Source organism: Sinocyclocheilus anshuiensis, unplaced genomic scaffold (assembly GCF_001515605.1).
Source record: "Sinocyclocheilus anshuiensis isolate Anshui unplaced genomic scaffold, SAMN03320099.WGS_v1.1 scaffold1001, whole genome shotgun sequence".
In the NCBI taxonomy this organism is placed as follows: domain Eukaryota; kingdom Metazoa; phylum Chordata; class Actinopteri; order Cypriniformes; family Cyprinidae; genus Sinocyclocheilus; species Sinocyclocheilus anshuiensis.
Window position 1 is genome coordinate 104,555 of NW_015557116.1, and position 16,254 is coordinate 120,808.

At 38.2% G+C, this 16,254-nt stretch overlaps 2 protein-coding genes across 2 annotated transcripts; one reads left to right on the plus strand and one right to left on the minus strand.

Annotated features, from left to right (window-relative positions):
• Positions 1 to 1,574: 1,574 nt before the first annotated feature.
• On the plus strand, positions 1,575 to 6,650 carry LOC107677737 (uncharacterized). Its single transcript, XM_016472757.1, has 6 exons — positions 1,575 to 1,614; positions 2,944 to 3,068; positions 3,256 to 3,639; positions 3,740 to 3,956; positions 5,062 to 5,209; positions 6,356 to 6,650. Exons 1-5 carry the CDS (start codon positions 1,575 to 1,577, stop codon positions 5,070 to 5,072), a joined length of 777 nt encoding a protein of 258 aa, XP_016328243.1. The 3' UTR covers positions 5,073 to 5,209; positions 6,356 to 6,650.
• Positions 6,651 to 10,877: 4,227 nt separating this feature from the next.
• Positions 10,878 to 13,714, minus strand: LOC107677741 (gastrula zinc finger protein XlCGF8.2DB-like). Its single transcript, XM_016472761.1, has 3 exons — positions 13,630 to 13,714; positions 13,268 to 13,314; positions 10,878 to 12,186 (listed from the first exon to the last, which is right to left on the minus strand). The coding sequence occupies exons 1-3, from the start codon at positions 13,698 to 13,700 to the stop codon at positions 11,174 to 11,176; spliced, it is 1,131 nt and encodes a 376-aa protein (XP_016328247.1). The 5' UTR covers positions 13,701 to 13,714; the 3' UTR covers positions 10,878 to 11,173.
• Positions 13,715 to 16,254: the final 2,540 nt, after the last annotated feature.

The following is a 16,254-nucleotide window of genomic DNA, read 5'->3' on the forward strand; positions in this document are numbered from 1 at the left end:
ATAAATAAATAAAAACTGTCATTTCTTAGGCAAACAACAAGCTGAAACAACTAAAATATTCTTTACAAAATATTAAGTTTTTTGGTTATTATGTGTGAAAGAATATTTTGTATGACCGCCTTTCGCCTTGACAACAGCTTGCATCCTTGCTAGCATTGATTGTATGTACTTTTATGTAATTGGGCATCTGAATAAAAACAAATAAATAAAATAATACTGTAAAAAGTGCTTTACTATTTTTCTGCCTTTCTTGTAAACAAATAGTAAATTCAAAAGGTAATGGATAACAATTATATGTTAGCATTAGAAATACTACTGTGACTAAAGTGCTTACACATACTGGTGGATTAGCCATTACAGAAACATAAAAAATTATTTTGGTAATCACAAATACAGTTAGTTTAGGGCAGCTGTGGCACAAACCTTACATTAGGTGGTTGTCTAATAAATTCAAGCACTATGTGTGTGTGTGTTCATACATAAACAACATTAACAGAACATTTTGTAAGATTTGTATTTATTGATACCAACCTGTGAGAGATGATGTTTCTCTCTAGCAGTCATCACAACAGCAGTGGCATGTCTGGACAGCACATCATCACTTGATAATTCATCATTCTACACACGAAAAAAAAATCTTAACTCTATAATAATTGCATTATATAAAAGACTGTGAAATGATAGTAACAATATAACATCAAAGTTATTCATTTACCGTTGTTTGTTTGGGGAGGCTTGAAGAACGTGAGTCATCCGAAGGCCTGTTTGGAATGAGTACAGTGGGATTCGAATCTGAAGTTTCATTCAGCACATCCTGTATTTCCAGGTTCTGAGGCGATGGCAAGACGGAGTTACTGCTTAAGCCAGAAAACACTGTTTCGCCAGTGTCAAAATCACCAAAATGTTCCACAGGAACAAGAAGAGAGGGTTGTAGATCCACAGTGTTTCCCAATGTCGTTTCATTATCTGGACTGTTACTCGAGTTCCCTGCTTCCTGAGCCACTAGTGTTGGCCCACTATATGCCCACACATTGCTGCTGGATGTCTCGTGTACTGATCTCTCTCTCTGAAGTGATCTGCTCCTGCTCACGCCGTCTAGATATTGTGAGTGTGTTCGTCTGACGTGATACCAAAAAGAGTTGTAAACTCGGTACTCTTTAGTGCATCCATCTATTCCACAAACCAGGCGGAAACCTGGACTACGACTATGGGCAAAATTAATGTGACTCAATAAAGATTTAAGAGTAAGAGCCACAAATACATAACAAATGACGCAGCGCCAAATAATTTTTCTCTGGTGAAATTAAATTGAGATTTCGTACCTAAACAACAGAACTACTGAGTATAAAATCGATGACTAATGTCTCTTTTAACCGCAGTTTTCAAGTTAACGTTAAATTCGGCAAACCAAACACGTAAAAAAAACCACAGGAAATTAGAAAACGCGCGCTGAGCATGCGCACTGCACAACAGTGCTTTGACCCTGTGACGCATTAACGTCAAGACGCATGCGCAATCAGCGCGCCGAAGTGCAGTTAGAAGACGAAGGCACTTCCTCCCGCCAATTTTTCACCATGGATGGACTCGACGAAGTTGCGATTTCCACTCTAAAAGGTTAGTAATTTCTAAAATTACTTAATTGTTTGTTATGTTAATTCTTGTATTTGAAAATGAATTGTAATGGAATACACACTGTTTCCGACAGAAAAAACACGTTCCTGCAATCGAATCAAATTAAGTCAACTGAACATTTTACAAAGTTCAGCTTCTTTCTCTTGAGATCTGATTAATAAATCTTTTCCAGTTTGCTGTCTATGTCGTTAGTTGTACTAATAATTGCTAAATTTATTCGTATTTATTTACTTTTTAATATCCAAACGTGAGTTTTTTTTTTTTTGTGAGATCACCATGGGGCATTATCATTTATGACGTTGACGATAATACATTTGTATTCAGTGACATTAGTCAACTATTTCGAAACATTTTTTTACAGCACTTATCAATCCTTATGTTACAACATGCACTAATAATGTTTTTATTTAAATGTGTAACGTATACACTAAATTGATTATTGGATAATGAACAAAAATGAACAGCAGTACTGCCATCAGTTATTAAATGCATTAAAACTCTGTATTGCTTTTTCATAATACCTAATATTTTTACTGATGCTAACAAAAATAACTTTGTCAAGTGTTAAGGATCTTTTATCATTATTGCCTGTTTGTTTCACTACATTCAGACATTTATTTCATAGTTGTAGTAGGCCCAAAAACTTTACAATAAGGTTCATTAGTTAACTATTTTAGTTAACATGAACTAAGAATGAACAATACTTCTACAGTATTTATTAATCTTAATGTCAGTTTCAACATTTACTAATGCAGAAATCAAAAGTTGTGTTTGTTAACATTAGTTAATGCACTGTGAAATAACATGAACAAACAATGAACAGCTGTATTTGTATTAACTAACATGAACCGAGATTAATAAATACTGCAGTGTTTCTCAATTCCAGTCCTCATCACGTCAGTGTTCGTCAACAGTTGTGGGAGGGTCCTGTGCAAAGTTATGTCACTTTGCCAAGAATCTGGAAACGGCTTGCTCTGAGAAAGTGCTTATGATTTGTGGGGATTTAAAAAAGAGCACTGTGTGGATTTTTATCCTTATATGGTGGGTGTGTACACACACTGCCAACACACAATTAAGTTCAAACACCATGTAAAAGTGAATTATGCATCCAATGTCCCCTTTAACAAATATAACCCTATTTCTAAAGTGTTATCATTGTAATATTTCTGAAGTGAAAAAATATATACATTTGGATAAACTGTTTTAATTAGCTATATTGACATGGATATATATATTTTTCAATATCTGAAGTCTTCTGTGCACAAAGTATACCTGAGCTACACTGACTAATGTGTTTGCATGTGTTCTAAGCTGCTAACATTGGGGAAGACATTTTACCAACTCTCTCACGAGAGGATATCCGAGATCTCTTTCCTGGTCCTGAGCACTTCCTGCGGCGCAAAGCCATTTGGCTTTTGACTCATAAGGAAGAACAGGTAATTAACTTCAAATATTTATTTTGGATATTTTTAACCTGCTAGTGGGCATAATTTCAGTACAGATAATTTAAATGTAAGTTGGTGTGGTTGAAGAATAACATGTATACATACATGTGAAACACTATGTGAATAAAATGATAAATTACTTTATCTGATTTGATTAATGTATATATTTGTATTTTAGGGGCACACCATTCCTGTTGAAGTCCAAGGTTCATCAGCAGATGATGAACATACTGAAAGTTCAAAACAAGATGACCCCAGCACTTCAAAGTTTTTAAAGTTACCCAGCCCAGAATATGTTCTCTTCACTGACAGTGAACTACAACACGTGAGACGGACATACTTTGAGCAGCAGCGTCTTGGAAAAGAGGGTGACGTCACCTTATCGAAGGAGCTGTTCTGCCGGCTCATCCGAAATACCATGACAAACATGATATCAATTGCAAGAGCATCTTCAGAAGACTACAAATATCCCACTAAACATGAAGTTATTGCCATGGCAAAACGGTTAGTGGAATACTACCCTATGATGAAAGATAAGTCAACTGGATCTAGGCATGAGTGGGTGAGTGACATCATTTACTAAATTATAATAAAAAAAAAACTTGTTTTGCTGCTAACATTGCTTCAAAACTATTAATTGATGCTTTTTTTCTGTTGTACAGGACACTGTTGCCAAAAAGCTCCTGAAGCGACTTTCAAACATCCGAAGTCCTGTGAAGGCCAAACAGCCTCCTTCCAAAAGAGCACGTCAGGACAGAGAAACTTCTGCTGCAGTGGCAAGTGACTATGACGCTGATTCCAGTGCATCAACAGTCAATCTGTCACCACCTTCAAGATCAAGCACCCCAAGGCAAGAAAATGACAACATCGATGAAGCATGTAAGTACATGCTGCGCCAATCGCAAACAACCAACACCTGGTTATTTTAGGCAACTCATAAATCCTGTGCAGAACGTGTCCCCACGAAGTGACGCGTCTGGCCACCTTACTTTAAAATGTATTAGTGTTTTTAGACACTTTTTGCTTCCATCAGAATGAATTCATTCTGATTGACGAATCCAAATGTAGTATTTACATGAACGCTAAATTTAGTGATCGGGTTGATATGCGCGTTTATATCTCAAGCTTCTGATCGGATTTACTCTTTTGACATGCGCACACTGCATGAATATACAGAGTTTCCCGCTGTCGTCGCATACTGTTTTAAAAAGCACATGTGATATTTATCTACTTCGGGTCCTAATTTGGCAACGACAAGCACATGAACTGTTGTGCAGTGCTGCTTACTTTATAAAGCAGTAAAAGTGCCCCTTCCCGCAGCCAAAACCAGTCGTCTGTGGATGAGAGAGTCTTAAACAAGGACTGGTGGGACATTGTCCTGCTCCACTTCACAGACGCTGAGTGAAAGGGGAGTTTTATAATGACGGGACACTCATTTATGACACTTTATTCACCAGGAAGAATAGCTCGTTCTGCCTGTCATACGTCATTACGCTATTTCTTTCTGTTGACTACAGCAGAAGATATTTTGGAGAATGTTGGTAACTAAACTTGATTATAGCCATTGACCTTCACAGTATTTTTTTATTTTTTTTTCTTGCTTTGGAAGTCAATGGCTTCCATCAACTTTGGCTACCGACATTCTCGTCTTAAATCATCAAATATCATCTTCTGTACTCAACAGAACAAAGAAACTCATACAGGACTGAAAGAACATAAAGGAAAGCCAAACAAAGCTGCTGTAACCCATCTATTAAACCTGGAGTTCCAGTCCAGAAGAAATTTCATTGACTCGAATGCTTTGAAGGAGCAAGACAAACCAACAAAAAATTTGCAAGCATACCCCTGCTTCAAAGAACTAGACCATGTGGGTACACAGATATAGCATATTTTAGACAGATGTAAAATGTACTGACAAATATCCCATATCCTCTACCTAACTGCAGACAGAAATTATTTTATTTTTATTATTAAATTATTTCAGGCAATGGATGAACTGCGGAGAATCATTGAGCCAGACAATTGCAAATACATTTCTGAGGTGAAGGGCAGGTGGGAGACCTTCTACTCCAAGGTTCAGTTTTATGGAGTGATGAAGAAAGTCATGAAGCCTCAGCGGACATTAAATGGAGGTAAAGCTTTATTTAATTTTTTTAATCTGTATAGATCAAGGGTTCTCAATTCTGGCCCTCAAGGTCCAGTTCAGCTCCAAGTCTGGATCTAATCAAACACACCTGAACAAGCTAATCAGTGTTTTCAGGTCCTACTAGAAATCTACAGGCTGGTGAGTTTGATCAAGTTAGCCTTGGAATCTGTTTATCCTGATTTTATATTCTCCATTTGTTTAAAAGGCCAAACTTTGGAGAATCTTCTTTAATAAATGTTAAGCAAAGCTGAGTAAGTTCTTTTTTTCTTCATTTAAAGTAGGGGGAGGAAAGGGGATGTTTATTTTGAGAATTTATCTCATTTTAGGTTTTTGTGTGATCTTAAAAAAAAATCGAAATGAGCTGGATTTAAAGTTAAATATTCTAGTTTCAATACAATTTTCCATAAAATTATTATTATTCAGTGCTTATAAAACGAGAAAACTGCTAAGTTTTAAGCATGTTTGGCTAGTTTTAAGACCCAATAGTATTTTTTAGTGACTAGATTTAAGTTCAAATATTCTAGTTTTAATAACATTTTTCCTAGAATTATTATTATTCAGTGCTTATAAAAAGAGAAAACTGCTAAGTTTTAAGCATGTTTGTCTAGTTTTAAGACTCAACAGTATTTTTAGTGACTAGATTCAAGTTCAAATATTCTAAGCTATAAGCTTAAAAGTCTAGTTTTAAGAATTTGTGTCTAGTTTTAAGATCCAGTAGCATTTATTATTGACTAGATATTTATGCTGCTTTCAAGAATTCTTACCAAGTCGGTTTTGCTTACCCCATTGGCAGATTTTTTTGCTTGATTTTGGTACACTTTAACTAGATTTAAGTGTATTTTGCTTGTTTTAAGAAGGGCCTTTTTTGCAGTGCACTGTGTCTGTCACGCGACTCTGTTGCTCTTTCGGGCTTGAACTGATGGTAAAACTAACGACATTATTAACTGTCTTGATATTTACTTTGAAAAGTAAGATATTTTAAAGAATGTTGTTAACCCAACATATCTGGGTCAGCATTCACTTCCATTGTAGGCATAAAATACTATGGAAGTGAATGGTAACCCAGATCTTATTTTGATTTTTGCTGTGTGTGTAATCTAAATTCTGTATTTTTTTATATTTGGTTTTATAGCCCTCAGAGGATCCAGATACCTACATCCACAGGCGTGCATTTTCCACTCCTGTCTTGCTGGTTGGTGAGGAGAACTGCATGGTGGTTGTAGATACAACTCCAGTTCTAACATTTGACAGAGACTTGCTCCACGAGGGGCCTCTCTACCTCCTGGCCTATTACTATGCATTTCATCTCACGTATCCAAAGTGTCTTGCAACACTCTTGTCTGTGTTGCAAACACAAGTTCTGAGAGATGCCATCCACGAGCAGGATGCAACCCCCTCGTACAAAAAGGCCATTCAAGAATGGAGAATGTTTGTTGACTAATTACCATTTCAAACCTGTAAAAAAAGAGGCTGTGAGACAGCTTCAGTGTTTTTTTTTTGTTTTGTTTTTGTTTTTCCATTTGCACTTGATTTGTGCTGTTAGGAGTTTTTCCTAATTTTCAGTAGTGTTTCATGTCTCTGACATACAATAAGATCTTTAAAATAGCATCATATGACCCCTTTAATACTTCAGTTAACTAAGTGAAAGTGGAGCAGGTACTTGCTTAGCAAAATTTGTCTGTAGGCATGTGTGGTTGCAGGTGTCAACATGCGCCCATGAGTTATGTATAGCATTATTTTTCTTTCACCATGCAGTAAACTTAAAAAAAAATCCTGGGAAAAAAATTAAAAAATACTTTTTAAACCATTTAACTGATATTATTAATCGGTCAAAATTCTTACTTTCGTTTAATGGTTAAACAGTCAATATGAGCATTTCTAATTCCTGTGGAAGAGAACATTGTAGCTCCAGGACAGGCTACTATGAAGAGGGCCAAGGGCCCTATATATTCTTAATCCAGGCCTGTTTACAAGTACATGGTAATAGATTTTTTTGTTTTGAAATTTCCATTTCTATTTATATATATACAGTGGTGTGAAAAAGTGTTGGCCCCCTTCCTGATTTCTTATTTTTTTGCATGTTTGTCACATACCATTCTTTTTTTTTTTTTTATTCAAACTTTTCAGCTTGTAAACATTACAAAACAAATAAAGCCTAATGATATACCATCGATGAAACCACAAAGCTGGCGTGAAGGTATGTATAATTACAATATAAAGTCATTGTGAGTGTTATTGTTATTAATATTATTTTCTAAAATAAGGTACATGTAATATAAAAGTACATATATGACGAAGATGTTTCTGCAACAGCTCCAGCTCTCTGACGCGCGGTCTATACGTCAGTGTCCAAATTCGTACACTTAATTCCATTCACTACTATCTGATATAGTGCACTCAATTGCCATACACTATATAGGGATTAGTGAATGAGTGAACGAGTGAGTGATTTTGGACACAGCCTATATCTATAGGTAACAAAGATATTTGAACAAAAAAAAATTTTTTTAGAAGGGCCATTGATTAATTTTGCCTGGGGCCCCCACTTAATTTAGTTTCGCCTCTGTGAAAAAATTAAGTGCAAAAGTAAATCATAGACATTGCCATATTCAGTAACATGCTAAAACTATTCAGAGAGTTGTCATGATTGAAATATATATTAACCAACAATTGTCAACCTTATTTTGTTAAATGGCAGGTTATAAACCAATGTAAAATGTACATACATACCATTTTTCATGAAGCAAGTCCATATGAAAACAATTTTAGCTGATCTTTCATCATCATCTTCTTATAAGAGAAAATTATGGTTTTATTAAACACCGGTGCAATGAGCAAAACAGGGAGGGGTTGCGGTGATTTACACCAGTTTGGGTTAATTTAAAAAGAACATTTTTTAACACGGTGATTTAACAGTCACCAAGTTGTGGATAACACCAGCAGTGCTATTTTATTAACTTATAATGTTAAAATAACACCAACACTGTGTATTTTACACTGTCTTTGGCGATATAACTCTAATAATTCCCCTTCTAGGGAATTCGTGCTGTGTCCTCTAGCGGACACTATGGGGAATGCTGCCAGCATGACCGGTGTTTGAAGCACATGTGCAAAAACTCCAATCCTATTGGTTCATGTGGCCCGTGACGTCACAGGTGGGTGCCGGAAGTATAAAGGGGCACCTGCTGAATACTTGTGTCGTCTTCAGGAGCCGTCTGTCTGTTAGCAGTGTGTACTATGTCTCTGAAACCTGGCGAGCGTTGATGACTTGTGTGTTACGTGCCTGGAGGAGGAGCACGCATGTTTGGTGCTTGAGGGTTCCGAATGCACGCATTGTAAAAAATTCACTATGCAGAAGCTCCAATCACATTTGTCTGTCTTCTCAAGGGAAGAGGGGCAAGCATCTGCGCCTTGCGGGTCGGGTACGGTGAAAACTCAATTCGTGGAAATCGCAGGTCAAGCTCGCTGAAAGGTTAGAGAAAGGTTTGGATCTTTCAAAGACTCAGCCCGCGAGCTCGAGTGCGTCTCGTATCTAGACACTCTTTCATTAGAGTCATCTGATCCCGATAGCACGCTGCTGGGCTCTTCTAGTCAGAATGATGATGAAGAGATTGATGTGGTTGGTGACAACAATGAAAGTCCGAGCGCTGAGTTGTCATCAACCTCCCCCAAACTACACATACAGGGAAATTCTGGAAGTGATGGATCATGCTACTGAGCAGCTCGATCTTGTGTGGTTGCGTGAAAAGCCTAAGCCTGTTCGCGGCCGCCTGGATGAGCGTTTTTTGTCCAGTCTTGATTGTCCCGCCACCGGGAGTCTTCCGTTTCTCCCACATCTCCACTCGGAGATATCTAAATCCTGGGGGAAACCGTATTCATATCGGCTACATCTTTTTCAACACACTGATTATGCTAATGTTGAGGGTGTGGCTAAACAGCTGCCTTCAGGACGTTCATTCCTCAGTGCTCTAAATCCTCATTTAGCGGGGCAGATCTGTCTAGGGCTGAGGCTCATAGACAAGATCAGAAATCTAGCGTAGCTAACTGCGCCCCTCCTCCCTCTAGGAGTCGGCAGTGGAAGGCCAATGCTAACAGAGGGAAGAAGGATCTCAAGGACTTGCTAGATAAGAGACACGGTGATCGCCCATGTCCTGAGGCTGGCACTTCCTGATCATTCTCTTCCCCCTTCCTCTAGGAATTGTTATGGCAGGATGGGCTTACTTAATACAGCTATCTGAGGCTAGCTGTCTTAGCTCTTTCCTGAAAACATAGCTATCTGAGGGTAGCTATGTGCTTGCTCGGTGTTCACTCCCCTATTAGGGTTTCTAAGTAGTGGTCTCCTTGAGCCCTCCTAGTGTTTCCCCTCTTACGGTTGAAAGTAGACAGCCCACTCTCTGTGGTCTGAGCAGTTTCAGTCGGTCCCCCTTCTGGTAGCCCATTCCTGGGTACAGCTATGTGCTAGCTCAATGATTGCTCCCCTTCTTAGGGTTTTTAAGTAGCGGTCTCCTTGAGCCCTTGCTTAGTCAGTGCTATCTCCCTTGCTAGGGTTGTAAGCAGATAGCACACTTTCTGTGATTTAGGAAGTTTTGAAGGATGGCTATCTGAGGCTAGCTGTATATGGTTTATCTACGAGTCTTTCATGAGATCCTTAGGATATAGCTATCTGAGGATAGCTGTATTCTAGCTCAACAGCTACTTAAAGCCCAAGCTTGCTTACTTCATCATCATTCTGGTTCTCCATTTCCCAAGTTAAGTGAGCAGCCTAGGGCGTCAGTGGCTTGGCCCCTTTCTGAGGAAAGGTTAGGTGTATGTCTGTGACTTCTTTGGTCTCTCGCCAGGTGAACAGGTATGCGCCTTGGCACGGCATAGTTGGCATTTCGTTCATTTCCCCTATAAGGGGAACGTCTCGGGTTACGCATGTAACCATGGTTCCACGAAAGGGAATGAGACGCTGCGTCCCCTCACCATGCCTTCGGCCTGCCTGTTTACATCTCCTTCAGACAACTAGTTGGTGAAGTATTCAGCAGGTGCCCCTTTATACTTCTGGGCACCCACCTGTGATGTCACGGGCCATGTGGACCAATAAGATTGGAGTTTTTGCACATGTGCTTCAGACAACGGTCAAGCTGGCAGCATTCCCCATAGTATCCGCTAGAGCAGCGGTTCTCAATTCCAGTCCTCGCGTACCCCTGCTCTGCATGTTTTGCATGTCTCTCTGTGTTAACACACCTGATTCAGATCATCTCGTTAGAAGTGAGCTCCGTGCATGAACTGTGTTCCGATTGACATGGTCCCGACACAGTGTCCATTGCTCCCTACTCCCGGAGCAGGGGAAATCCGTTGAAGTTTACTTCACTTCGGAATATTCATTTACAGATTTGCGCTGCGCCGCTGCCTGCAGCGTCTTCACACACAAACGAAACTTACTAGAGAAGCGCGAAGTAGGATATAATATAACGTTATCTCTGTAAATAAATACAATTTAAATTCACGTCTCGCACACTTAAATGCCCTTTGTATGGAACTTATACGCTCCCTTCAAGAAGGAATCATGGAGGAATATCCAGTAATGTCCACTTCGCAGGGCACTTACAGTCAAATATAACAAACGTATGAAGCAATAAGAGAAACATACAAAATGTGCAGAGCGGGGGTACGCGAGGACTGGAATTGAGAACTGCTGCGCTAGAGGACACAGCGTCTCGTTCCCTCTTGGGGAACCATAGTTACACGCATAACCGAGACATTGTGCTCTGTACTGATTGAATTATTTCAGGTCCCCTTCTATCAGATCGAAATTTCATTTGAATCAAGCTCAATCAGACTGGTTGAGGTGTTTACATAACAGCTTTTCAGATTATTATTGGATTATTTGGGAAAACGTAGGTAGTGATGGCACACTTCTCTCCAGTTATTTCATGATTCTTAAGGTTTTTCCTGTCTGTGAAACTCATTCCATACTGACAACATCTAAAACACTTCTCTTAAAGTGAATCTTCACATGTTGATTAAGGGTTACTTTTCGTCCGAAACTCTTTCCACACTGATCACATGTGAACGGCTTCTCTCCAGTGTGAATGACCATGTGAGTCTTAAGAGATCCTTTTCGTGTAAAGCTCTTCCCACACAATTTGCACGTGTGAGGGTTTTCTCCAGTATGAATTCTCATGTGGGAATCAAAGGATGGTTTATGTCTGAAACACTTTCCACACTGAGAGCATGTGTAAGGCTTCTCTCCAGTGTGAATTCTCATGTGTTTTATGATGTTCCACTTTTTAGTGAAACATTTTCCACACTGTTTGCAGGTGTAAGGCTTCTCTCCAGAGTGAATTCTCATGTGGCTTATAAGGTTCGCTTTTTGACTGAAACACTTTCCACACTGTTGGCATATGTAGGGTTGCTCTCCAGTGTGAGTTCTCATGTGGTCTTTGAGGATTTTTTTCCCATTGAAACCCTTTCCACACTGTTGGCATGTGTAAGGTTTCTCTCCAGTGTGAATTCTCACGTGGTCGTTAAGGATTTTTTTCCCACTGAAACACTTTCCACACTGTTGGCATGCATAAGGTTTCTCTCCAGTGTGAATTCTCATGTGGCTTGTAAGGTTTCCTGTGTGACTGAAACTTTTTCCACAGTGAGGGCAGGTGAAAGGCTTCTCTCCAGTGTGAATTCTCATGTGGATTTTAAGGTTTCCTGTGAGACTGAAACTCTTTCCACACTGAGGGCAGGTGAAAGGCTTTTCTCCAGTGTGAACTCTCATGTGGTCATTAAGGTTTTTTTTCTCACTGAAACACTTTCCACACTGATGGCAGGTGTTAGATTTGGTCTTCTGGGCTCTTTTTCGTGAGGACATTTTTTCAGTCTTTACAGATTTTTTTCCAGTTATGAAATCATGAAGTTCCTCATTCTGATCCTTCTCTTCCATTTCATTCAGTTCTTGTCTCTCCTCTTTTGGTGGCATCGTGTCTACAGTGGAAAAAAAGAAATACATGTTAACCTTACATTGTAGAAGGTGACAGTAACATACTGTTTTCCATTAAAATTGTACTATATTGTACAAAAAACAATGCATTCTGGGAACTGTTTGCCATTTCCATGTACTGCAAATTACTTTGTTGAAAGGGAAACAGGTAAATTTAGCTAAAAGGGAATTACTAATTATATTTATAGTGAATTTTGACAGAAACAATGTTTTACGGCTGATCAAATTATTGGTAAGCGATTAATTGAACGGCCATAACTATCCGCTCTGCAACGGATATTATATCCAAAGTATAGTGAAAACACTATTTATTAGAACTGTAACAAGATCAGCAGTTTAAGACATTAACTTGTAAGCACAAAACACAATACTTCTCTTTTAATACATACAAGACTTTATTGGACATACAGTATCTAAAGACTTATGTCATGATGGTAGAGGAGTAGCAGGTATGTAGTAAGCTCGCAAGCGCACTGAAATAACGCAAAAAGCTTAAAGGCAAAAATAAAAATTTGTTTTTGTCATGAGTTTTTAAACTCAGCTGTTAGACACATTCTTACTGGTGTCCTGACCAATTAAGACATTGTTTTAGCTGGCGGGGTTACTATGTTTCTCCTCCCAATACGTAAATCTACATGTTATCTTAATAGTCACATGATCTGAATTTTCCCATTCTTGCAGAGTATAATTTAGACATGATTCTATAATTCTATAATTAAGTAGAAGATATTGGGTTTAATATTATACAACTTAATTCTTTTATTCAGACTACTTCTGTATAACTTTTCCTAATTTAACATGTCATAGTAACAAATGCCCAACTTCTAAGTAAAATCTTATCAGCTGCACTTGAAGGCAGCGTTGTAGTATTTTTCTGGTCATGTGATCTCATGTCATGTGACATGTCTGTTCACATGATGTGACTCACTCCATGAAAAATAAATTTTAATTAGGACACTAGTATATCATTCTTCAAAAATATAATTAATTCCTGTAGAGCTGGACAAGCTGGACATTTTAATAAGAATCAAATGAGTGAGTTCAGCTTTGAGAAGGAAAACCAACCTGTTTGTTCCTCAGTATCTTCATGTTTGACTCTGAATGTTTCTTCATTCCTCGTGTCTTCACTCTCCTCTTTAATAAGCGCCATCTCTGTTTGTTCCTCAGTATCTTCATGTTTGACTCTAAATGTTTCTTCAGTCCTCGTGTCTTCACTCTCCTCTTTAATGAACACCATCTCTATTTGTTCCTCAGAATCTTCATGTTTGACTCTGAATATTTCTTCATTCCTCGTGTCTTTACTCTCCTCTTTAATAAACCCAATCTCTGTTTGTGTCTCAGTATCTTCATGTTTGACTCTGAAAGCTTCTTCATTACTCATGTCTCCACTCTCCTCTTTAATAAGAGCCATCTCTGGTTGGTCCTCGGTATCTTCATGTTTAACTCTGAATGCTTCTTCAATCCTCATGTCTTCACTCTCCTCTTTAATAAACGCCATCTTAATAATAGTGTGTCACGTGGATCTCAGCTGCTTCAGAAGGAGTTGTTCTGTGTGTTTTGACACTTTGTCCTGTTTAAGATGAGAATAATTAACAGAAAGAAAAGTAAATCTAAACTAAATCTCTGGGTGCGTCTCAATCAGCTCCCTAGTTTAAGGGATAGTTCACCCAAAAATGAAAACTACCCCATGATTTACTCACCCTCAAGCCATCCTAGGTGTACAGTAGGTAGTCGAACAGAATGCCTATTACCGCCACGCTTGCGCAAATAAAAATCAGTCACATGTGAAACTCGTTCGCGAAATCACCACCAGGTGACGCAAAGGGATGAATGACACCATTTGCTCAATAAAATAGAAACGTGATGTTTTTACTTGTGAATGAAGATTAAAAAAATAAAATAAATGTCTAGTTTAATAATAATAATAATAATATAGCATTATAACATTAAATCCCGACTATATGCATAAAGGTTCAACATTTCATAAGCGGCTCTCCGCGCTGCTTCGCTAAAGATAGGTTCTTAGTCTATTTTTGATGGATGCCACATCCAAGCCGCATATCATTAGACAATTGAGGATGAATTTTAAATAATGAAAAAGCAGCTACAAATCTTTTATCCTTGTCAATCATAACTACACTTTTAAGGCCCGGTTTCACAGACGGGGTTTAGCTTAAGCCAGGACTAGGCCATAGTTCAATTAGGATTTTAAAGTAATTTTTATAAACATGCCTTAGAAAAAACATTACTGGTGTGCATCCTGAGACAAAACAAGGCCACTGACATATTTCAAGATTAATCAGTGCAAGTTTCTTTCAGTTGAAACCAGTGGCGGCTCGTGGGTTTTAAAATAGAGGAGGCACACTAATTGTATTGGTCTGGGATCCCTGCCGATTATTATTATTATTATTATTTGCTTAACCACTTTAAAATGGCTTTTTGGTTGCTTTTAGTCAGAAAACATAAAGAAAACGACATTGAAGCAGAGCTATGAACCGACTGCCCTAAACTCTTTTTTTCCGCTTTTTCCCTCACTGCAACCTGCTCGAAAATACAACTTTAATAACCATTGAATCTTTAATGCAGCAAGAAAGAAAACAAAAAGAGGGAGATCTTTTGATAAAATAATTTTATTATCATTTTGCAATTAGTGATAAAGACAAACACGTTGCAAAATTATAAATATTTATATTTTAAACCATGAAGGCGAACTGCATGAGCGTTATGCCCGTGATCGAAGAAGTTTTAAACTCCAGTCAATTCATTAAGCTACAGAAAGTGAAAGTAAAAACTGACCGAGCTGTTGGCGTCTGACGCTGCATTAATGGCACATATTCTCTCAGAGGAGAAGAGAGATATTGGGTATTGTCTTAATTTATTTTCTAAAAAAAATATATCTTATGGCTGATATACAGTGCTGCTTGAAAGTTTGTGAACCCTTTAGAGTTGTCTATATTTCTGCATAAATATAACCCAAAAAATCATCAGATTTTCATGCAAGTCCCGAAAGTTGACAAAAACAACCCAATCAAGCAAATGAGATGAAAATATGAAGAGTTCCAATGCAAAAGCCTCTAAAAGCCATCTTGGTCCAAAATTAGATAACGATATTGATTGAATGCTCTCTACACACAGTATATGTTCATCAAGTACTTTCACTTCAAATGCGCTAAATCCCAGCCCCAACCCATTCAGAAGTACCAGTACTTACAAAAAAACCTATACATAGTAGCCAGAAAGAAATTCTAATTTTAAAGAAAAACATCAGACGTACTTAGAGGCTTTTGCATCTGAACTCTTCATATATACTTTATTTATTTATTCAGGAAAATTATCCAATATTACATATCTGTGAGTGGCAAAAGTATGTGAATCTCTAGGATTAGCTGTTCATTTGAAGGTGAAATTAGAGTCCATCTGTTCAGAGGTGTTTTTAATCAGTGAGATGACTATCAGGTGTCAGTGTGCCCTGTTTTATTTAAAGAACAGGGATCTATCAAAGTTTGACCATGTTTGTTGTATCATGGCACAAACAATTGAGATTTCTGAGGACCTCAGAAAAAGAGTTGGTGTTGCTCATCAGAACAGGGATCTATCAAAGTTTGGTCATGTTTGTGGAAGTGTATTATGGCAGAAACATATGAGATCTCTGAGGACCTCAGAAAATAGTTGGTGTTGCTCATCAGGCTAGAAAAGATTTCAAAGCTATCTCTAAAGAGTTTGGACTCCACCAATCCACAGTCAGACAGATTGTGTACAAATGGAGGAAATTCAAGACCACTGTTACCCTCCCCAGGAGTGGTCCATCAACAAAGAACACTCTAAAAGCAAGACCTGTAAAAGTCCACTAGGTTTCAAAGGACTGCAGGCTAACTTCTAAGCAACTAAAGGCCTTTCTCACATTGGCTAATGTTAATGTTTATGAGCCCATCATCAGGAGAACACTGAACAACCATGGTGTCCAAGGAGAAAACCACTGCTCTCCAAAAAGAACATTGCTGTCCATCTGCAGTTTGCTAAAGATCATGTGGACAAGCCAGAGGAATACTGGA